Below are 23,393 nucleotides of genomic sequence, written 5' to 3'. Positions count from 1 at the left end.
TCACCCAGAGCTGTAGTACATTGCTAAGAGTGAATCATACCTCTGACACAGTGCACAGTCTCCTGCAGCACGCTCTGCAGACCTACCCTTTATTACTTTTAATATAGAAGATCCTCAGAGAGTGTGATCTATCACTAAGTAAAAAGAAATACTGACTTTAAGCCCTAAATTGAGTAACAAAGATTCCTTTGCCAGACAGTGAGGAAAGAGTTCATTTCATGTAACTTCAGCCATCAAAGAAGAAATGTGCAGTATAAGGTAGGAAGAATCTCCTGATGGTGATGGATCCCATCCCCAGATGGGTACCTGAGATGTCTCTTGAAGTATTTCTGTGATTCCACTGACTATTGATGGATATGGGATAACTCACTTAACCTTGCAGTCTCAGTTAGAGGAGATAGAAAAGAAGCAAGATGAATCCAGCTCTCCTTAGCTTGGACAGATTTGCTAGTACATTTTCAGGGTTAACTAAGGAAAATTAACAACTTCTAGAAGTTTTCCCTCAACTGAAATTGAGTAGCAGGTTGAATAAAATGAAAATATTTATTCCAAGTGTTTAAATGGAAATTAGCTAAAATCCTAGAGAACCATCTGTGCTGTTGTAAGAAACAGGCTACTTTTCATATCTATTTTTCTCTCTCTCTTGAGAATGCTAAGATGCTAGTTAATGAGAATTAAAATATGCTAGATGCAATCTTTTCATCTCACTAATCCCTGGACCATTATTTTTGACTATACAGCCATAAAAGGTCAGATATTAATAGTATTTAAGTGCCTAAAGATGGAGGGAATTATTTATTTTCAAAAGCACATCTCTAAAAATCTAGTCCAAAATGACTACATCAAAGGAAGCATACTAAATTTGCTCTCAGTTTGAAAGGAAATGAATACAAATGACAACGCATTAGTCTGTCAGTGATCACAACCTGGAAATGAAGATAATTTGGTAGACTAAGACTCTTTTGTACCAAAGGGATTATCACAATGATTTCCTTTTTAAGGTAATCTTTAATAAAATATTAAATTCTGCTATACACAGACATACAAACACACATAAATGTACATACACACCCTCCTCCTCTTCCTTTTTGAGGGGTGAACTGTAAAAGCTTTCTGGAAAAATCAGTATACTTTTCCCTTGAAACATTTGAGTCTTGGATTTGTCTACAAAATTGGAAATCAAGAAGGTATCAAAGATAACACCCGGGTTGTGTTAGAGGTACCCCTTAGAGAAGAAACCTGGATAGGCTTTTTTTGCTGGTATGGGTCAGTAGCTGAATACTGAGATATGTTTAGTAAGGTGATCAGTAGATACATATTTTAGAAACACTGCAGAACAGACTGGATCACCATTATCCCTGTGGAAGATGGTGTTCCAGGTACCATGTGCTGATCTCATAGATGACATAACTTGGAAGAAAAAAAGCAAAGGCAGATGCTATTGACTCAAATATCTTGAGAAGTAGTTTCATGCAGTGTGAAGAATCCAGAAATCATAACCCATTTCTGGAACATATTTGGGACAATACTAATTGTAGGAATATTGTTGATGGGGGATTAAAATTTATTTTGTTCCTCAGCTGAGAAAACAGAATAGCCCACAAGCTGTTCTGGAATACCACTAGCCATAAACTTCCAGACAGTTTGGAAAGAGCATTCAATCTAATTCAGTATCCAGTCCCTGGCAATGCCTACTGCCAGATGCTTCAAAACATGCAAGCCTCTATCTTTATATTCTCTACCAAAATGACATGTTTTGTGGTGATGCTTGCAAGTAAAACCTTTAGTAATTTTTCAAACACCTTTAAAACTTGCCAAACAAGGCTCAGCTCAAATGCTTCAAAAACAATTCTGCTTGGGAGGATAATGTTACTACAAATAGCCTGTCCTGAAATGGCTTTTCTCCATTCCAGCCACACTACTCTTTAGACACTGTTTGTCTTTTAGTTTATCTTATGGACTGAGATGCCACATCTTAGTAGAACTCAAGAAGCCTGACAGTAAACTGTACAATCAGCCCAGCTGTTTAACCATCTCACTCAAGGCTTACATTCCGTGCTGTTCCTAAATCCATAGGCACTATCATTAATAACATTCCTTCAGAGATTTACCCACTTTTACAGTTTGATTCAACAACTCAAGAATTTCTGTAAAGAACCATCTAAGAAGCAACCTTCAGCTAAGGAGTTAACACAATCAAAAGGCAGATGTACATAGTCAAGCCATAATCCAGTCTAACTCCATGCTGATTAGGACTTCCAGTTTCTCTAAGTGTAGTCAGCTTTCCTGCATGTTTGCAGTGGGTTGACCTAGTCAGCAGCTCAGTACCCACCCAGCTCCCTGTGGAACAGGGAAAGCACAGGAAGAGCAAAAGTGAGAAAACCCCCAGGTCAAGATGAAGACAGTTTAAAGAGTGAAGGAAAGAGAGAAACCCAAGTGATGCAAAAGCAATCACTCATCACCCCCCTTGAGCAGAACGATGCCCAGCCAGTCTCTGAGAAAAGGTGACTTTGGAAGACCAACCACCCTTTTTCTTTAATGCTGAGCATGACATTATGTGGTATGGGACATCCCAGGTCAGCTTGGGACAGCTTTCCTGGCTTTATCCCTTCCCAGCTTCTTTCTCCTCCAGCCTGCTTGCTGCAGGGCAGTGGGGTGGTCGCTCAGGGGGCACAGAGAGAAATGGGGACAGCCCTGATGCTGTGCAGGACTGCTCAGCAGGAGCCCAGCCACTGGTGTGCCCCCAACACTGTTCAGTCACAAACCAAAATAGAAAACCAAAAACTTCTAAGTGAAACAATCATCATGAACAGTCCAGAGATCAGTGCACATCTGAAATGGAGATTTTCAATACTGACAAGCAAACTTCTGCAGCTAAAAATTTTCCCTTCTAATCTACAGCATCCTTCAAGTCTGGTCCCTGCATCTACCAAAAGCCAGAAAAGTTGTCTTTCAGAAGCAGCTCCACCACAGCAGCAGGGGAGAGCTGACAGGCCCCACTCTGAACTGTTCCCAATGAAGGTATGGCATCATTTACCTCCTTCCCCTCCTTTCTAAAACTTTATTCCTGGAGAATATTTATGGTAGCAATTACAGAATGGCAAACCAAACAACTCTACCTCTGGGCCACAGAATGACTTTTAACCCTGCTCAGCTTTGCCGTGTCTTATGCTTGACAGCAATAATTAAAGACAGCCTAGGCTGTAGGGATGCTCTGCTGCAGTCAGAGAGAAAGCAAGCAGTACTGGAGGTGTGGCACACCTCCTTGTATTCATATCCTGGTAACACTAAAAAGGGCAAGAGGCTAAAGCAGGCACAGACACACTGGTCTGTGCTGAACACATAACCTGTATTTGTCAGATTTTTTTGATAAAATAAAAAATATTTACATTTACAATCAGAAAAGGAATAGCAGATTCTTATCTGCATTGTCACTGACAAGATCTGTTGTGACTTCCACACTGAAGCAGGTACCCATGTGACCTTCATGAGAAATCCTTCATGTAAACCAGGGGTAACTGCCAGCTTTGAAATGTGGGATGGACCACTCAGAGTACAGGCAAGTCCTACTGAGGACACAGTGACTTTGAAGAGGTTAGAGACATGGTAGATGACAAATGGATATGGGACTTCCCAGCAAGAGCAGCTGCCAATGCAGAAGAAGATTCTTTTAGTATTTAAAAGGTTATTAAATTAGAAAACATATTACACCTGAGTAGGACACCTATGGTATTATTACAGGATATGTGCAACTCTGGAACCAGATTTGGAAGGACAGAAGGAGATCAAGAGTCATAAAAATGAGACTGAGATCAGGAAAGCATGTATTAAGGTTTTTTATCTATTTATCAAAATTAAGATGTGTATTAGATGCATGACAGAAATGAGATTCTTATTCTAGATTTGAAAAATGTAATAAAATAAAAAAGGCTGGATCTAATGCCAGATAAATTTAAACTAAAAATAAGGCAAAATTAATTAAAAATGGAACACCTTAAAAAAAAGCAAGTTAACATCCATCACATGAAGTCCTCAAAGAGAAAATAATATATTCCAGATCAGCCTAAAACTGTTTTCTTGGTGCATTTATCACTGGTTGAAAAACTAGACACTACTCAGAAATTCAGACCGGATAGCTACAGTTCTCCATCAGTCATTAAAATCATGACTCAATAAAGATTCCTAGCGAATGGATGTTACATCCTGTATTATTCTTGGGAATTTTCTTCTCATTAGAGGATCAAAACAGAAGAGATATCACAAAATAATTTTCCTTGTGTGCAGAAAATATCTATCTAGTTCAATAGGTAATGTTTGGGAGTATTTCACAAACAGAAGGAATCCATTTGGTAACATACTGAAGTAAACACTTGGAAACTGTAGTTTACATGACATGGTTACATACTGGCTTTGGAGGACAGAGTACACATTCTGTCACTGTCAGGTGCCTTTCTGAATTACTGTATTCATGGGCAGAATAAATGCTATGATTGCAACATGAGAGGGATGTAGTTGACAAAGTAACAGAAATTTACTACCTTTGTATGCAAGAACATTAAGTACCACATGCATTTGCTTAGTATGCCTACGACCAAACAGCCAAAGGAAATACAATGAATGCTTCTTACTGAAAACCATTTCCTTAAATAACTTTGAGCTTAAGGAGTGAAAAATCTTACCTGCAAACATATTGCCAGGTTAACTCTACAGCCAAGTGATGTGCTGACAGCCCGTGGATGGAGACCCAGGTCTTTAAATAACTTTGAAAATGACTGAGTAAGAGCTATTCGAGGTCGTTCTTCAGCCACCACTACGCATGTCCGTACACGTGAAAGGTCCAGTCCCCTTGCCTAGAAAGAAGTCAAAATGTAACAAAGGCCACTAATGGGCAGATTTAATGCAAAACAGTAGTTCTTAAGTGTATTATGCAGGTAATATGAGTCAAGAGGAATAGCAGAACACAGGCTAAGGTATCCGTACAGTTTCCATCTTTCCTGGAGGCCGGATGGCCAGATGACACTCTAATAGCTGAAGATGCACATACTTGCTTGTCATCTCAACATTAGCACATAGGAAATGATGGGCATGCTAATTCTGAAGGGAGGGGATGCTATTTCCCCAAATTAATTCAGACGACAGTGAATAACAGCAAACAGGAAGCAATGTCTAGACTTGGAAAAACTGATTAGGAAATTATTAAGCGAGAATGGTAAAGGCTGGAGACATCATAAATATCAGTATCTCAAGATTCAATTTATTTCAGTAGCACACAGGAAATTCCAGGTGATTTCAGATATTTAGCTGGCTACCTGGCTTTTAATTCTGGGGGAAAAAGGAAGATATACCCTCCTCTCCATACAATGAGGACCACCTAGTTAAAACAACACAGTACTTTCAAGCATGTGATTATTTAACTAAAGGGATGAAAAACAAACTAGTACTTCATATAACCAGGGCACTCAAAAAACACTACACTGTGTAGCACTCCTTGAGGCTCTTGGACATTTACACCTCTGTTTTCCAACACTTGCCTATCAACACAGGCTGCAACACAGATCAGAAAGCCTAGGTAAATAAAAACCTTTCCTTGATGTTTAACAGCCCTGTGATCAGAAGAATGACTGGTATTGATACACAGCCTTTGGCAAGGAGTAACGTGGCTTCTGTGGAAGCTGCCTGTGCCCTCTGATGATTTTCTCCTCACAGCAGACAGTCAGCAGAGTGTTCAAGGCTCCCAAACCCCACCATACAGGCGGCAGGGCGTGCAGGACAGCAGAACCACTCACCTTCAGTGACTCTGTTTGCGACCCGAGTCCCTTAGTACAGAGCTCCATGACTGAATAGGAACAAAAAGTGTCTCTCACTTTGTACTGACTCACGGCAAGAAGCCACAGGGCGGGATTGGTCTCCAGTTCTGAGGGAGGAATCAGAATAGACTGGTGTCCTGAATAAACGCTGCAAGACACAAGATTCATTAACACACACTAAACACCAGTGTCCATAGACAAGCCATGGGGAGCTTGAATAGACAGTTTATCACAGCACTGGATGAACCATGTGGAGCCTTACAGTGCTCCACAGCTCCAGAAGTATAACATGATGTTTAACCCTGGTTTTTTGTCATACTTTCAGAGTCTATGATGAATCATGAGAACTGCAGGCAGAATGTGCTCCTAAACTACTAATTTACTTAAAATTCCTGTGGACTTTGCTGTTAGAACTGTACCAAAGAGAGCAAAATAGCTCAGTTATAAACGGTGTGAATAAGCAGTACAATAATATTAATAAAAATTAAGCCTTGCTGACAAATACTTTGGATTGAGTAATTAGCATTTTAAGAGACCTTGACTAAAAAAGTACTTTATTGCTTAATATGGAAAAAACCTGTCTCCTGCTAAAGGAAGCAAGAGGTTTGCAATAATTTTCAAGGGAGTAAATTTGGCCCCAATTCAACAACCCTTGCGGCTTTAAATTTCTTCTGTGAAAGTTTCATGAACTTTTGAAACTTAAATATACTACATCTCTTGTATACTGGATACTCACTGAGCAAAAATACTGCTAAAATACACTTATCAGGGCCCTGATGGAAACAATTATGTCAGAGCTAATTTCTCTGGTATCTAAGATTTTCCCCAAGGGAAAAATATTCCCAGTTTGATGAGTTTATTTCCCATGGGTTCTGTGTTGTTCACTCATCTCACTCAGGCAGATTTACCATCAATTTTACAGTCCACTCACATCTCAATTTGTATTCTGTAGATATTTCCAATTTGAATGGTGACAGCGTAAAGCCTCCAAATCATAGAAGTTCTGAGAAAGGACCATAAAAGCCCCTGAGATTTATCATGCACAAAAGAATTTCATTTGTGACTTGAAAATTGAAATGCCAGCTTGGTAAAGTAAAGTCGATGTTTTCAAATCCAAGTGTCTGAGGTAAGACATGAAATGGAACTTTATTTTCAGGAAAATGAGCATCTCTCTAACACTGGACATCAGGACACCTTTGCAATTTTTGCAGATGGGCTGCACACACTCACACAGGTTCCCTCCTCGGTTAGTGAGTGCCCCCACTCCCCCAAACCCAGATGAGAGTGCTTTCAAAAGCTGTGCCATGTAGAGCAAGGTTTGTGTGACCTGGATGTCTTTACTTGGTACGATAAAGGCAAAAAAAGGTGTACAAGTCCAGCCACAACAGCAGTTAATAATGCAAATTGTTTAGGTCTCCACTGAAGTAGGAGCCTGATGATGTCATGGAATATGTATGAACTACAGTTCAAACAATTTCATTTATCATAGAGGAGAAATTTTATCTTTGACTGCTTGTCCCCATTTATGCCACTCTGGGTGATTCATGACCAGTGGCTTCCATGGAGAGATGTGCTCTGGGATGGGGCTGACACGATGACCACAGCATGGGGCAGGCAAATGAACCATTACACTTTTATGGAATCAGAGTAAGTATCACTGAACCTTGAGCATGTGCTGCATAAACATGTGAAAAGAGATCTTGGCAATGTTACCCAAGCCTGAAAGGGGAATGCCCTGAGCTCAAGTGAAAGATCACACCAGTCAGGGAGTAGTACCAGTTTTTAGAATAAATAATACCTGACTCTTTCTTTCTTAGCCAATTCTATTAAGTTTTTCAGAGACGTAAGACCAACAGACCTTTTAGCTTAGGGCTTCACAAAGAATCAAGGTGTGCAATCTGTCTGGTAAATACATAATTCTTACGAACAGGAAGCTGTAACCACTCATGTAAAAGCCTGGGATGGGCTCCAATCTGTACAAATATGGTATACAGAGATTGACTCTCAAACCCTTCCTCCTGCCCCTGAAATTCTCTAGTTGATGCAACGAGTATCAGGGGAAAAAAATTATCTGCACAATAAATACCTCAGGAAACATGATGCCAGGGTGTCAAATGTCAGAGAATTATTACTCTCAACCACATTAAGATCCCTTAAGTATCACTTATTCAACTGGGCAGACATACCAAAATCAAAACCAAATCAAAAGAACAAACTTTATCCCTGTACTGAAAAGTGTTCCCACAAACTCCACAGTAAAATGGGAAAAGAAAGCTGCATTGCTTTGGTAGGAAAACAAAAAATTGATTCCAAATGTATTTTACCAGAAAATCATTTAAAATAGCAGAATTTACACCAAAGACAAATGTTTTCCCCCTCAGCAACACTAATGTGTGGGGACGAACTGTCTACCTCTCTTGACCAACTTATGGACAAGAAAGATACTTGGGTTTGCTCCCACCAACAGTCCTGCAGCAAAGCATGAGGATTTGGATGCAAAAAAACCCATCTTCTTCAGACTGAGGGGTACAAATACTCTTATGATCAGGCTTAGACTAAAAAAATTACTCCAGTTAGACTGAAACAAATTAAGATGTTGCTTGCATGTTTTCTGAGTTTTCTAATGCCTCAAAAATACTATGGAGTTCAGGATCAAACTGCTTAGCAGAAGGAAATATCTAGCAGGCAGGAAACTTTCTGTGGTGGAAAGCCTCACATGTGCTGCTCTTGTCTGCAATACACAAACCTACAGCCAGCTGATACCATGCCTGGAAACTTCCTGCCCAACACAGGCTTTGCCTACTGAACTGTGGTTTAATAATCCATGCATATCCTCTGATTTGCTAGAGCAGTTGGTGGAGCTACAAGAAGAACTACAAAGGCATAATTGTGGGGTGATTGTGCCAGTTCCACAGCTGAAGTGGTTTATGCAGCACCTGGTCACCACGACATCAACCATAACTTGGCTCAGCTCCCTGAATCAATCTCTGAAACATTACGCAGAATCTGTGTTTCAGTCCAAGCCACAAAATGCTCCTGATAGCTACATATCTGTGCAAATTCACAGATTTATACTCCCCTGAGAAGCTATCACCTGTGTTTTGGTGAAGAGAAGCTGAGGAAAAAATACCCTGGCACAGCTGGTTGAAGCATTTCTACCATTCTGGTGGTTTCAAATCACTGTGAGATGTTAGAGGCCATTTGCTTATCATGAATGCCAAACACCACACAGAGGACCATGGGCTTGAACAAACTGCAGTTGTGCAAGGCTGCTTTGGAGATGCTGGATGAAGCTTGATATGGTTCCAAACCCATAGGAAGCTCTGTCAATGCTGCCTCCATGTAATTCTAGGTATGGTAGAGTTAATCCTGAAACTGAGGCACTGAACAAGGTGAGGCAGTTCCATCTCACCTTGAAACATCATAGTTAAGATGGTTAAGCTGTCAGCTTGGCTATTCTCATACAGGAACAAAGAAAATCACTGTGAACACTGCGGCAGCAGGGGGATCAACGGGATATTGGGAAAACTTGGGAGTTTAAATATAAACTGTTGAACCTAAATTCCCCTTTCTGAGATTGCAACAATATATGATACAATGGACTAGCTGCAAGATTTAGTTACGTAAATACTGGGAAGGAATTGTATCAAGATTGTTTCTTCCATTGGTGCAGAAAACTGCATCACAAAAGTATCCACCTCCTGATGCAAGTCTTGACAACAGGAGCAGACACAGTGCAGAGTATCCCTTGTCACAATGACTTTTGGCATGCAGATTCAGAGGGAAATGCCAGGGTGGCTGAGGTGGGAGATCACCTTTTAGAAATGTTGTCTTCCTTTAGGGAACTGCAGAGCAATCCAGGGAAAAAAAGCATTCATGTGGTGGACAAAGCCTTGGATTGTGGCAGTAAGTGAAGAGCCTTGTCTGCCTGCACTAAGCAAGGGCTGCCCAAGGACATGAATCCTCCAGGTAAAAGCACCAGGATGCATTTTGGTATGACGGCACCATCTGATCACAACACTGGCTCTGCTGCTGGCAGGCTGTTTTGGCAGCATATGGAGATTCCTGGAAGGACCTCTTGGCACTTAACTGTTCCACTGAATTGGAGCTTTATCCCATATTGTGCTGAGGCAGATTAGCAGAAAAAGCTGAGGTTTTATTATAGTTCCAAAAATTTCAGCAGGCCAATAAGTGCTGACAATGGCAAGTGCAATTTCCAATTGCATTCTGGCAGGTTACTGACCCACCACTGCCCTTACCCCTGGGTCCTTGCCAGGTGACATGAGCTGCTTTCCCACTTCACTGGAGGAGGCAGGTGGGTACTGCTGAATCCTGTCAAGCATATGCATTTGGTTTCTGCATTTCTACAGATGATATTTGGCATTTGGTGTTGAGGGACAGGTATGGGAACTGGGTGCTTGGTAGAGCAAAAGTCTTCACAATCACCTGGACCAGAGCTTGTAGGGAGGACAGTACAGGCTATAGAGGACAGTGCTTAGGCATATATCTCTCTTGGGCTTCAAAGGACTTGGGCAAAAATTAAATCTTCAGTTCTGGAGACCCACCATGTACTAAAAAAAATGGACTTTTGGAGAAAAAGTAACCACCACCTGCAGAGTCCAGAGATGACGGCTGGCACACAGCACTCTAAGAACATGACTGCACATGGTAAGCAGATAACCCATCAGTACCAGAGACAGCAAAAGGCCACTGCTCAGCCTTTAGCATCATTCTGGTTCCTTATCACCATCTCTCTTGCCCCACTTACTCCCCCATGTACGGGCATGTCTCCAGAGGTGATAACAGTAAGTCTGCCAGCTCATCTCAGAACTCACATATCAAGGTGACTCAGGGCTTTCAGCTGCCCTTGAACCTTCCAGACTTGAGGGAGGTTTAACAGTACTGTTATAATGTGGAAGGAAAGCAAATTGCCTCTTCCACAAATTGCCACTGGCAACAGACTCTGCAGGAAACTGGCACACAGCAGTATGAGGGCAGACAACACACCTTCACACTCCTCCTGGGCCAATTATGCACTTTGCAAAATACATGACAGATGTTTATGTTCATATCCTTCACTTCCCATGCCAGGGTTATCCAGTTCTGATGTGGGATTTAGGCTTCTTTATGCAGTCTTGCCTTTAGTTTGCTGCACATGGGCTGGAAATTGGGGGAAATGCTCATGCCTGCCAGTTATCTTCAAGTTAGCCTAAAAAACCTAACAATAATTAGTGATTCCTAACACAATAAACCTTCCTAAAATGCAGTTCTCCTGTTGGTGTTGCAATCCCTTGCTCACTTCTTGCACAGTTCCACCTGTCTGGTTACTAAGAAACCTTGCAGACTTTTGCAGCAGAAGCTACCTGGCAGTACCACTGTGGATTTTGGCTTCATGCTATGGAACAGAGGCAGCAGGAGCAGGATAGGAGAAAGCACCTTCCCTGGAAAGCCTTCCCTGGACCATTTCACAGCAATCATGTTATTTATTGCATGGCCACTGTGCACCAGAAAATTCAGTTCCTCTGGTCCAGTCTGAGTCTCACTGACTTCCACTATTACAAGCTCAGTGTCTGAGAATATATATAAAATTTATTTAAAATTATTAATGTACTTAATTTTAATTTGAGCAAGGACAATTCTGTCTTCCAGCAGTAAAAGTAGAACTGCAATTTGAGTTGGCTTAGCTGGGCTAAAGTAGAAGGAAAATTCTTACTCGATTGCATTACTCAGCAACTATCAATTAAGTGAATCCTCACTAATGAACTGCAGAATGCTCTATTCTGCCCCACAGTGACAATCATTAAGACAGGGACATCTTAATTTCAGGAAGCATTTCTGAACAATGGGATTTAGAATTCATTTTTTTTTACATTTGAGGTCTTTGGCTTTTTTTTTTCCTTTTAAAGAATTTAATACATTTTAAAATGTAATGCAATGCAAGTCGGAATACTAGGATCACCTTCTCAGAATGGATAAATGAGATTATTAAAGAGAAAAATGCAAAGATAATGTATTCTTTTATTGAATCATTAATAAGAACTCGTTAAAATTAGGAAGTTAGGGGGTTGTGAACTCACATGGGGCTGATGTCTGCTGCCACACCCAGGACTTGATGTTCAGTGATAAAGGTTCCAAGGAAACCCTGCTGGAGCATGAGGCCAGTTTAGAGGGAACAGTTCTTTTTAATGTATTGCTCTGCTTTGCAAGGTTTCTTTTCTTTATTATTTTATAACCTTTAGGCCATAAAATAATAAATTTTTTAAAAATAAAAAACTTTGCAAAACTATGCAATATATTCCAAACTTACCAAAGGGCTGGCTCCATGCTCCAGCAGCTTTCCTAAGTAGCTTTGACCTCACAGAATGGGGCATTCTGGGGCACCATAGTGGAGCAGGCCAGCACAACGTCTAAGCACCTACAATGGGGATAAAAGGTTAGTTTTTCTTTCAATTCCTTAGTCAATGCCTCCTTTGGTCTAGTTAATAAAGGAATTTAAATGTACTTTTAACTGCACCCAGCACAGGAGGTTTCTCTTGCTTCCTGCTGGGCTCTTAAAACAAAGAGTTCCTATTTAACTCTCAAAAGCCTCTAGCTTATAAAAAATTGAAGACCTAACTTCATTTCCATATGCCATTAGAAATATTAATTTAGTTAATGGAAGTGGTGACAAGACAATCGTAAGTTTCGAGCAGGATTCTCTGAGTTAGAAATCTGGGTTGAAATGTTGTCTGGATCCAGTTATACTGAACCACAAAGGGTAAAATGCAAAGTCACAAAATTTTAAGTTATGAGCAGTAAGAGCCTTGTAAACTCCAGGATGCGTTTTTTTCCTATGACATCAAATAATACTCATTTCTAAAATAGTAATGAAATGGAAATTAGGTTTGTAAGTGGAATTAATTAGGCTGTATCTGATGCCAGCTTTCTCCAAGTGACAATCGCAATTCTAGCAGCCCGAAGTTTTTCTGATTTAATAGGAACAGGGGATTGTGGCAAAGAAGAGATTGATGTGATGGTTCACAAGACTAGAGTGTTGCTGGCCTGATCTCAGTTCCTTCAACTCCCTTGTTTCCTTCCTCTTTTTTGAAAATGGTATATAAAATTTTCTATTCCTTCTATAAGCTACAAATGACCGCAGACTCTGATTGCTTTCTCCCAGAGGCTTGCTGCCTTAATTCACTTGCCAGTCATAAACAATCTTCTCCTTCTGAAAGGCTGAATACTATCAGTATTGGGAAGGACCTAAGGGCAGCAAATGCATACTTGTTGGAAAAATGGTTCTAGAAGAAGAAGAAAAAAATTTGTATTCAGGAGAGTCTCGGGCACCACAAATTACTTGGGTTTTAGACTAGTCAACATTTGTCTGTGTTTTATGGCTCTATTATGATGCTGCATAGAAGTTATTCTTGGATGCTGTGTGCTCCACCACTATCCTATACAATGATACATTCCTTAGCTAAACTCTCCTGTGGTGCTGTACAGTCCTTCCCTGGCCTAACAGTGCTGACATCAGTTCATGCTGGAACACTCGAGTCTTTATCAGAAATAGTCACCTGACCTTAAAAAAACCAACATTTAAAAAATTAAACTTAAAACAGAGTGATTTAATTAAAATCTCAAAATTTCTGAAGTTTTTTTCTGCAGCCTCAATAGTTTTACTTTTATGTTGGGTAAATGAAACGCTGAAAACCAAAAAGTTTTTCAAAACAAAGACAATGCTAATCTCTATGTAAAACTCAAAATATTATTAGGCAAGTATAACTTAAATCAAAAGAAACTGATCAAGAATGAATAAGATAATACTGTTAATCTTTGGCCTATTTAATATATAATAACAAATATTTTAAAAGGGCAATAAAGCATGCCAATAGCCGACTTTTAAATAACAATAATTGCTGAAAAGAAGTTGTTGCAGTTGTTATCAAATAATACTTCCTTCAGCTATTTAGTAAATTGGTACAAAGTTTATCCAAAGTATTTTTAATGCCATGGATTATCTTCATTTTAGTAACTAAAAATAGCAGAACTGCTAACACCAAAGAATTTTCTGTGGAGAGTGCAAAGATATCAGACTACTGTGACTCTGAGATGCTTTCATCAAAATGGGCTCCATCAACACTCCCACAGTTATTTTCCTTTGCCTCTGCATCAACCCAGCCAACTTAAAAAAAAAAAAAATCAATAGACCTGCTTTCAGTAGCTGAACTGTAGCTTCCCTGGAATATAGAGATAGACAGAATTGTTATTTCAAAATGTATTAACCAAAAAAGCTGATTCGCATTTCACTAGAAACATTTTGTTCTCTGATAACTTCGCTATTGCCATAAAAGTACCTGCAAAAAAACACACTTCTGTGTCTGCAAAAACCATATCCTGAAAGTCCCACAAATGAGGAAGTCCCCTGATATCTACTCCTGCTTTCAGATAAGAGAATGAAAAAGAGGACACAAGGAAACCCCTTCCTTAAGGTAATACTGGTAAAGCACTGATTTCATCAAATGAAACAAGCCAGACTCTGCAGAGACAGCAGTAAAGCGGCAGGACGTCAATGAGCAGCTGTGTTGATGCTCTCTACTTCCAAGCCTAAATACCTACGGCCATGCCCCGCTCAAACAAACCTCATCCTCCATACAGCAGGTTCTGTATAGCTTCCAGCAATTCCAACTGCCTATGGCAGTCCCAGAGGCACTGTCTGTTCTTCCCATCCTTTCATCACTCACATCATCCGTTCTGTTGTGCTACAGTGCAATGGAAACCGTGTTTCAGAAAAGGCTGAGGAGAAGCCTCACCTGCAGAGGCACCAGAGGACAAAACCAAGTCCACAGTAGGGGTCCAAGCAGATCGCGACTTCCCGGGAGGGATAAAGCTCACACTGCAGCTTAATAGAACGACAAAAGGCACTAGTGGCTGCATGAGACATCTGAAAGACAACAGCAAAGCAATTAAAATGATCAACTGTGTCATTGGAAAGCTCAATCTCAGACTGTTCCAAGTGCTTACATCAATTACAGGATAAAACCACCAAGTAAATATTGACTTTATGCTCAGTGTAAGCACACAGGTAATTTATATCTTAGAAAACATAATTTTCCTTCAAGAGGGCATCCACATAATTGTGAAAGGGGAGAGGAGACAATGAATGGTAAGTTTGAAGTGATTTAGGAAGAAAGCTGTGAGTGGTTTAAAGATGTGCTCCAAGCTGTATGCAAAGCTAATGATAACATGCTACAATTCCTGGAAGAATAAAGGAATTAATGACTGAATTAAACATTTTGTTGATCATCAGGACCATATTTTAAAGTACATATTTCTTAACAAAATAAATAAAAAATGCCAATGAACTTTTTAAATTGAAAGGAATTTTGCCAGCAAAACAGTACTAAGGACCTAATCATTCAGCCCTAAAAATCCCAATAAACTTAGCAAAGTTTCTGTAAATAAATATCTGTAAAATATCTGCATGTTATCCAGCTCCTAGTTGAGAAAAAGACTCCTAAAATTTTGGTAAGAAAGCTCTCAAAGATAAAACAAGCAGAAAGTAGAAATAAAAAACCTGATCCAAAGGAAATTATTTTGATTTTTTTCCTAGTATTAGGATGCTTTCCACACTCACCCATCCTGACTTACAAGTTGTAATGACAACAGAACAGGAAAATATCTTTTAATGTTTGTCCTCTCTACTAGTAACAAGAAAGACACCAGTGTTAGAAACACAGCCTGAATAGGATTTAACTTACCAAACCTTTGATCTCTGCCACATAGGGAGCTGGTTGCTTTATATACTGCTCAGTCAGTGGAGGAAAATGGGCACTTGGAAGGTAAAATTTATTTGATCTTAAAGTAAACAGGGGAATAAAGCTCCAGAAGTGACTTTTTCTCCATTCCAATGACAGCCATAACTGAGGCTGGATGTGTTCCAAGTGATGCAAAAGAACCAGTTCAGTATGGGTGTCTGTATGGTGATCATTTGCAGTCTGCAGATTAATTCTGCTCAAGCTGAATCAAGACCACTTTTTCACCCAGGATTAAACCGAACTCTATTGATACAGAACTGATAATCATAATTATTCTGTGAATTTTTACACCATAAAAATTGTGTGCAAGCTGTTGAAAATGTTGAGAGTGACACAAGTGGAATCTACTACTTTCAAAGTGATTACAAAACACTTACCAACTTTTCAGGAGGCACAGGAGTTATTTAGCATTTCTTTTAATTTAGTACCACCTCATTATGAATTATAAGCCTTGTGGCCTCTTTTGATCCTTTTATAATTAATTAATCACTAGTGATGATGTCGTGGATGGTAACTGTTTACATAAACCTGCTGAGTCAGTGACCTGCAGGCTCTGTGACCCAGATATTAGAAGCTAATCAAGAATTCCTTGATAGATTTATCTGTATTTCCCTCTAGCCACACTAAGAAAGGCTCATCGACTTGTCCTGCCTTTGACTATCTTTGAAGATTCCCAGATACTCACTTTGCATAGTTAGTAGTCATTTCTGCAAGTCTGATAAAGTGTAATTCAGACCTGATCTAATACAGATGACTGCATCTGAAACAATCATTTGAGGCCTCTAGAAGAAATGAAGACTTATGTGACATTCGCTCCTTTAAAAAACAGATGTTTTAGATAAATCAGATAAATTACACCCTAAAAGTCCCACTTCTCTGTGTTGGCTGGTGAGGAGCCCAATGACCACTCCACATCTGTAGGCATTGTACTATTCAAAGTTAGATGGAATGAATGTTGCAGGAGTGTCCAATATGTGACCATCAGCAAGGTCAATCATTTAACCATCAGTCAGCCTCAAGCTGGTCACTTCACCAGCCCTGTGCTTCAAATTCTTCACCTGAAAATGGGGAAAATGGTGTTTACTTTGTTTATAAAGTATGCTGACAGTTTCTGCAAAGAGATGGATAACACCAAAGAGTATGAGGAATTCAACATAGGCTCTGAGTGTGATACATCATCAGAGATTGCTAAAGTAATCATAATCCTCGGATATGCAACAAATAGGAGTAAGGAGGTAACGAGTAGGAATAACAGAGTGATTTTACTTTGTCTTGGTGAAACCAATAGTGAGATGATACATAAATCAGCAGATAGGTAAAACAGATTTGATGAATTGTGGCTAAAGGGTTCGAGAAAATGGCAGAATAGATTTCAAGAGCTCAAATGCCTGACCTTATCAAACGAATCTATCAATGAATTTTTGCAGCTTACTCTAGTACTGTACTAGGTGAATATACCAGAGAAATCATCATGTCCCGCAATTGCATGAAGAAGAGAATATTGAAAACCAATGGCTAGTAGCTGAGTTGCAACAAGAAGGGAGCAATGAATGGGCACTGGAACAAGCAGGAAAACGACGACAGTCTCATTTCCTTCACAGATCGGAAATAACAGATGCCTAAGTTGAAAAATGCTTCGGGCAGACAAACTAGTGGTCTATGCACAGGAGTAATGGAATGAAATTTTTAGTCTGAGGAGGAGGAGATGGGCTAAACCCACCACACACAGTCCCGTAGCAAGTAGAGAAGAAATAGTTTAATGTCAATGGAATCAAACAATGACTGCAAGGGAGGAAGCGCTTCAATTCCTAGCTCCAAAGATCACAAGGAGTCACAAATTAGGAGCAACCACCTGCCAGCCAGGCAGGACAGCAAGAAGGGCAGCTTTAACACAAGTCCCTACCTTTACCCCTGCCAGCATGCCAGTGGTGGAGACACTGAAGTCAAGGTAAGCAAGCGTTTCAGGGTTAGAAGGTTTGTAGATCTGTGCAGGCCGCTTCTTTGGCAAATCGTCTGGTGGAGACAGAGACAGAAAATGTGTGTATGTCACTGACAAACACGGTGACAAAAGAGTCAGAGGTCCCCTAAGCCCAGCACCCACCTGTATCTAGGACTGGAGGCCATGTCCTGATATCCACTGCTGCCGCCGCCTCCCGCGACCGTAGCAATTTACATATTAATTGCGTAGTCATTAAGCAGGCAGAGCGGCTCACCTAGAAAATCCAGAAATAAATAAAAACATGATGGGATACTAATTAACTCTCCCATGAAAATGGGCAAGACTGTGACTTATTTTCTTCCAGAACAGGACACAGGTGTATCAATTTTATGTTTCCTGATCAGCAGGTGGGAAGCTGCTCAAAAAATGCAGTTCATGAAGCAGACAAAGTCATGTGAGCTTTACAACTTACATGAAAACTGCACTTTGAGAAGAGCATTGTAATGAAATTACAGGCACCTTAATAGTGAGAACATGACCTTTCCAACTCATTGAATCAGCTCTCACCCCAAAGTGTCAGTAAAGAAGACTGTCCAAAACATTTCCTATATGATGATAATATATCTTGGTTTATAAACAATATTTTCAGATAAACAAAAACCTAGTCTGACGTTTTAATGAATAATTTTACTATCTTAAGTCAGTGTTACGTTAGCCATGTATTTCCAGTTCCTGTGCTAGTGATAAACCACTGTGAACTCTTCTGATATTGGCAACAGTAGCTCTAGAACAGAAATTGTGCAAGTGGCACTAAGAAATGAAATGGTGAGCTTACTGCAAATACCATCTGCACTGAATTTTAGATGATACATGCTGAATTCTCCTTTTAGATTTGCTATTTTTAAAAGTTCATAGGTATCAACTATAAGAATATTTCTTACTGATTATAAAAAATTAATATCCTTAAGAAATTCAGACAAACATGAATATGAACACTGAAATCACTGAAGATAAAACACAGGAAAAACTGAAAAGCAACATTCTTCTTCTTTTACCCAAACTTTGAAAATCTGTGCAAATGCTGCGAAGAGTATTTTTTTTCTTTAAGGAAAATGAAACATTTCATTGCACACTAAATTTCCAGTGTTTAACCTAATGAAATCAGTAATCATATGTACACTAAATGTTACCACTGAGCAGAAGAGAACAGCTTCTCTTGACAATAATCTCATGGAAGTCAACTTTATACAACACCAGAAATTTGGAAATTTGGACAAACATCACTGAACCAAACTCTAATCTCTTGACACTCTAATCCCATTACTTCCCTATAGATAAACAGTCTAAATATTTCAAGGTAAAAGTGGATACAAACAAAGCCACTGCAGCACCCCTCAATCCAATCATTTTTACTGTCATGGCAAGGCAAATTAATTCTTACATTTTAATCTATGCAAATCTTGATTTGGGACACTAAGGCATCAAACAAAAGGAATTTCAAGAGTTGGTGGTTAGAAGCTTTCTCAGGAATTACATAATCTGGAAGGTTTATTAAAATACAGAATATCCATGCCCAGAGAATTGCACATCAGAGGTAAACACATAGGGATTGTGGGAAGGAGAAATAACATATTTTAGGTACAGGTTAGCAATTGCTCAAGATGGGGCTCAGTTCAGTTATACCTTACAACTACTAGGTCATCACAAAAACACAATTATGTAGGCCAAATTTTACTCAGAAGTCATTCTGACTGACTTCAAAATGTGCAGTGCAGACGTACAACATGTTAGAGCAGGCATTGACCCCATCACATCAGGAAATTTGTGTGACTCCATTGGCAATGAAAGAACAGCCGCAATATTTTATTTTCTACAAGGCCATTAATCTCAAAATTGAAAGAAGTTCTTGTGTAAAACAGAGCCAAGAGGTTTATAAGTAAAACTGGCATTAATATGGCTAATAAATGTCAACATTTTATTTAAAGTTAGTCTATTGAAGGGACAATGAATACAAGTCAGCTTACATCTATCAGGGTTTATCATGAAATCAAACAGATCTCGTTTAGCTATTAAACATCAAGGGAAAAAGAAACACATTTTACATCACTTCTATATGTTAACAATTGATGTTTAAAAATACCGAGTGCCAAAATATTAAATAATGAGAATCTTGAAAAAAACAGGACAATTTCTCATACCTCTTCTGATACTTTGTGGCATCTGATGCCATAAGGAAAGCCAAAAGATACAACTATCTCTACTACTTGTTAATTGAAAAGTAACGATGGTAAAAACACGTTTGTTTCTTCAGAATTCCAATCAATATATTAGAAACTGCCAGATGTAAAGGGCTATCTAATTTCAACTATTTTTATTTCCCTCAGTAACAAGCACATTGCAGTTATTTATGTGCAACAAAGGCTAAACGTTAGATAAAGCCAAAATACTAAAAGAAAGCACTGAATGAAAAAGTCTGAGTAACACCTTCCTAGATGAAATGAAATACTGACCAACATCTTCACAACAGAACTTTGAAACTGTTTTAAATGCAGAACAATTGGATGTTCAGAGGTGAGCAAGCCATCAGGTTAGGATAAACTTCCCACTGAGGTTTTTCTCAACAGTCAGTGTGGTGCTGCCTGTGCTACCCCTTTTAGCACGTAGCTAAATATAACAAAGGACTTTAAATATATTTTTTGAAAGGAGTCGCGTAACTGGGGCAAAATGTGACAGCTCAAGTTAGCAGATTGTACGTTGTCAAGCAGTGTTGATTTTGCAACACACTGAAGTCCTGAGTCCTTGGAAGGAATACAACTCTTCAACCCAACCACCACTCAAGTTACTCAAGTTACTGCTCCTAAAGACACAAACCCATCACCCGTTTCATCTACTCGTGCAGTCTGTGGTGTCTGCTCACCTCCACAATCATCTTCACTGTGGGTAAGGTGGTGGCAATGTTCTGGGGATGTGGAGGTCGCACTGTGATTGGCACACAGCCCGCATACAGGCATCCGTAAAACGCCGCAATCAGGTCTATCCCTGCATGGAGAACAAAGCAGAAAGCCTCCCCTGAAAATCAAATCATTTCATCACAGACTCCTATGTCAGCATAAATAGTACTTGGAACTGAACCCAGAAGGTTAAATGAGTGACTAAGCCCTTGAACAGACTTCTTTTTCAGCCCCTTGTCAGTATTTGTTCAGCTTCACTGATTCCTCTCAACTGCACTGTTCTGAGCATGAAAAAGCACAGGCGACACACAGAATTGCAGCCAGATATCAACACTTAGGAGAACTCCACTTTGATGTTCAGGAAATGACCTGTTAAAAAGACTGATTTCTACAGATTAATTATCTTCCTAAATTTACATTTATAGAGTGCACAAGAAGAGAGATGTCCCCGCAAAAGGACCAAGTAGGATGATGCTTGGTCCTATCAGCTGCAGAAAAAACATCTGGAGGTTCCATAAAATACTGTCTTTCTCTTGCCATTTTTAACCTGACGTAGGCAGCCCTGACTTACCTACCTGAAATTTTACAGTAAAAAAGGGAGTAATGATTTTGAAATCCTGGCTCTAACATAAAATTAGGTCCTGTCCCATATAAATATTGACTGTAGGTAATAGACAAGGGACAGCACCCTTCAGGCTACCTAAGGAGGCTGAACAGACAACAGTAGAAAGATCCCTTGGATACTGCTGCCTGACACCTCCCTGGTGCTGTACACAGGCTGTGATGACAGTGGGGGATGGTTTATTCTTTCAGTGGAAGAAAATCTGCAGTACTGGTAGGTTATTGTTCCTTCAATAAAATGCTTCATTCATGGGAAGTGAAATACAGAAACAAACACTTAAGTTTAAAGTACTAGTCTTCTTTTGTGGAAAAGGTTTTCCCATATTAACCATTGCAAAACTGCTCCTATAACTATAGATATAACCAGTGTCTTGCAGTCCTTACAAACCAAATATCACATTACAGACCTTAAATCAGACTGTTTATTTCACCAACACACAAGAAATGTTAAAGTAGCTTGTAAGAGACATGTTTTAAAAACACATGTTAGTCTTAATCTGAACCCAAAGAAATAAAATCTGTGTGTATGCACAGAGAGAGATCCTTTTAAATATGTTTGACTAAATTCAAAGAAATGTGCATAAGGCAAATATTTTGTGTTTTGCCAATTAACAGGGTGTACATGGCAGCACCACTGATGCAGCACCATTCTGAAGGATCTTGATGAACTTCCAGGAGTACCAAGGTACAGCTACAGCAATTCTTTACCTGGTGGGTAAACCAAAGCAACATGGTCTCCATCCTGTAAATGTCCCCTCTCCATCAGCATGACAGCTATCTTCTCAGCTCGTTTATGCAGCTGGACACATGTCAGCGAGTTGGCTATTGTTCCCTGCACAGGAAGAAAGATAAATGTCACAGGACATAATGTGATGTGCTGATACTCTATTTTCCTCTTCACCTTAGAAGCCGTGGGATGAGGGGCATCCACAATACGTCATGCAGTCAACTTAAAATATGGAAACATTCAGCCTTAGGCCAAACTGTAGTTGGAAGGAAAAAAGATGTTTGTAAGGCAGAGGAATGTTCTCTGTTCCTTTCTCTGTACCTTCTGCCCTTAGTGCTTCTGCTCCAACCAAGGCAGTACAGCAGTGGGCTAATGTCCTGCCTATGTAACCTGTACTTCCCTTGCTACACAGGCAGCATTCCTGCTGCAGCCAGGGAAGTGCCTTTATGGTCTCTGTAGCAAACTGGAGCATCTGTGGACAGCAATTCTGAAAACTGCATTTTCTTGTCTGCATGCTGGAGTGGAGCCAGATGGCCCAGCAGAAATATTTTAAAGACAAGAGACAAAAGACACAGAAGAAAACAATACTTTGTGATGGAGAAAAGAATTAGTCTGGAACACAAGATAAGCACTTACATTGCATATAAATCAAAGAGAGAAGAAAGACATTTGTTTAATTTGAATAACACTGGTCAGCATGAGCTTGGCATTTTTGAAGCACTTCAAATAGTGCAAACCCAAAATTATCAGTGTTTTAAATTGAATGAGTGTTACAGTTCTTGCACTTCCTAAATATATATATATATGTGTGTGTGTGTGTGTGTGTGTGTGTACATATGTACACACACAAATACACATTTAGAAAAATATATACATCTATATCACAAAATTCACTACCACTGCAGGCAGACACCTCAGAAGTCTAAAAATGAATGTGCAGGACAGACTGGTTGCACCTAGAGTTGGTCAGGCCAGGTCTGGGCTGGAAGAAAAGGACAGGGCAGTATGGGAAGGGCTGCATCTTGGCTTGTGTACTTGTTCTGTGGAAAAAGAGGAATTCGGTCTCCGGTACTGCTTTGGCACACCTGGCACTTCTATCAGAAGCACTAAGTTCAGTTATTTTTCACTTAGCCACTTAGTCACCACTGCAATGTTTACTGACCAGGCTTCAGAGAGGAGGGAGCAGTTTGCCAAAGGGGAAGCCCTGCAAGCAGTGCCATGTTACCAGGATTGCCTGGCACTCACAGACTTCATTGCAAACTGTCAACAGAGAGCACAACCCAATGGAAAATAAAATGGGCAAAGTCAGGCTCAGCATTCCTCTTCATCAGCCTCAGCAACCACACTCACTGAATTGCACTCCAGGCAATTTTAATCAGTCTTTTGATCAATGTGGAGATCACTTCACTAAGAAACCTTCCTCTAAGGACATATGCAACTCTATGGATGCTGGACCAGAGATGACTTCCAGCTGTCCAGCCTTGAGTAGGCCAAAGCAGCCTGAGGTCTGGCTGTCCTGCCACTGCAGACCCGTCAGGAGGAACGTATTTAAAC

General features: G+C 39.8%; 1 protein-coding gene across 5 annotated transcripts in view; it reads right to left on the bottom strand.

Annotated features, from left to right (window-relative positions):
* DIP2C (disco interacting protein 2 homolog C) overlaps window positions 1–23,393 on the bottom strand; it is a 311,348-nt gene that overhangs the window by 32,593 nt on the left and 255,362 nt on the right. For 4 of the 5 annotated variants that reach the window (XM_042044602.1, XM_042044603.1, XM_042044604.1 and 1 more), the window contains 7 exons: window positions 21,821–21,944; window positions 20,458–20,579; window positions 17,703–17,814; window positions 17,505–17,614; window positions 14,597–14,727; window positions 5,787–5,955; window positions 4,680–4,850 (listed from right to left, as the gene is read on the bottom strand). In XM_042044602.1, the coding sequence (XP_041900536.1) occupies window positions 4,680–4,850; window positions 5,787–5,955; window positions 14,597–14,727; window positions 17,505–17,614; window positions 17,703–17,814; window positions 20,458–20,579; window positions 21,821–21,944 (939 nt within the window). Of the gene's footprint in view, window positions 1–4,679; window positions 4,851–5,786; window positions 5,956–12,131; window positions 12,223–14,596; window positions 14,728–17,504; window positions 17,615–17,702; window positions 17,815–20,457; window positions 20,580–21,820; window positions 21,945–23,393 lie in introns of those variants that run through there. The other variant, XM_042044606.1, reaches the window with a different exon arrangement.

The sequence above is a fragment of the Corvus kubaryi genome, unplaced genomic scaffold, assembly GCF_017639235.1.
Source record: "Corvus kubaryi isolate FWS band 111438036 unplaced genomic scaffold, C.kubaryi_AGA036_p1.0 37398, whole genome shotgun sequence".
NCBI classification, from domain to species: Eukaryota; Metazoa; Chordata; class Aves; order Passeriformes; family Corvidae; genus Corvus; species Corvus kubaryi.
The sequence above is the reverse complement of the archived record's forward strand: the minus strand, read 5'-3'. Positions and strand labels throughout refer to the sequence as shown.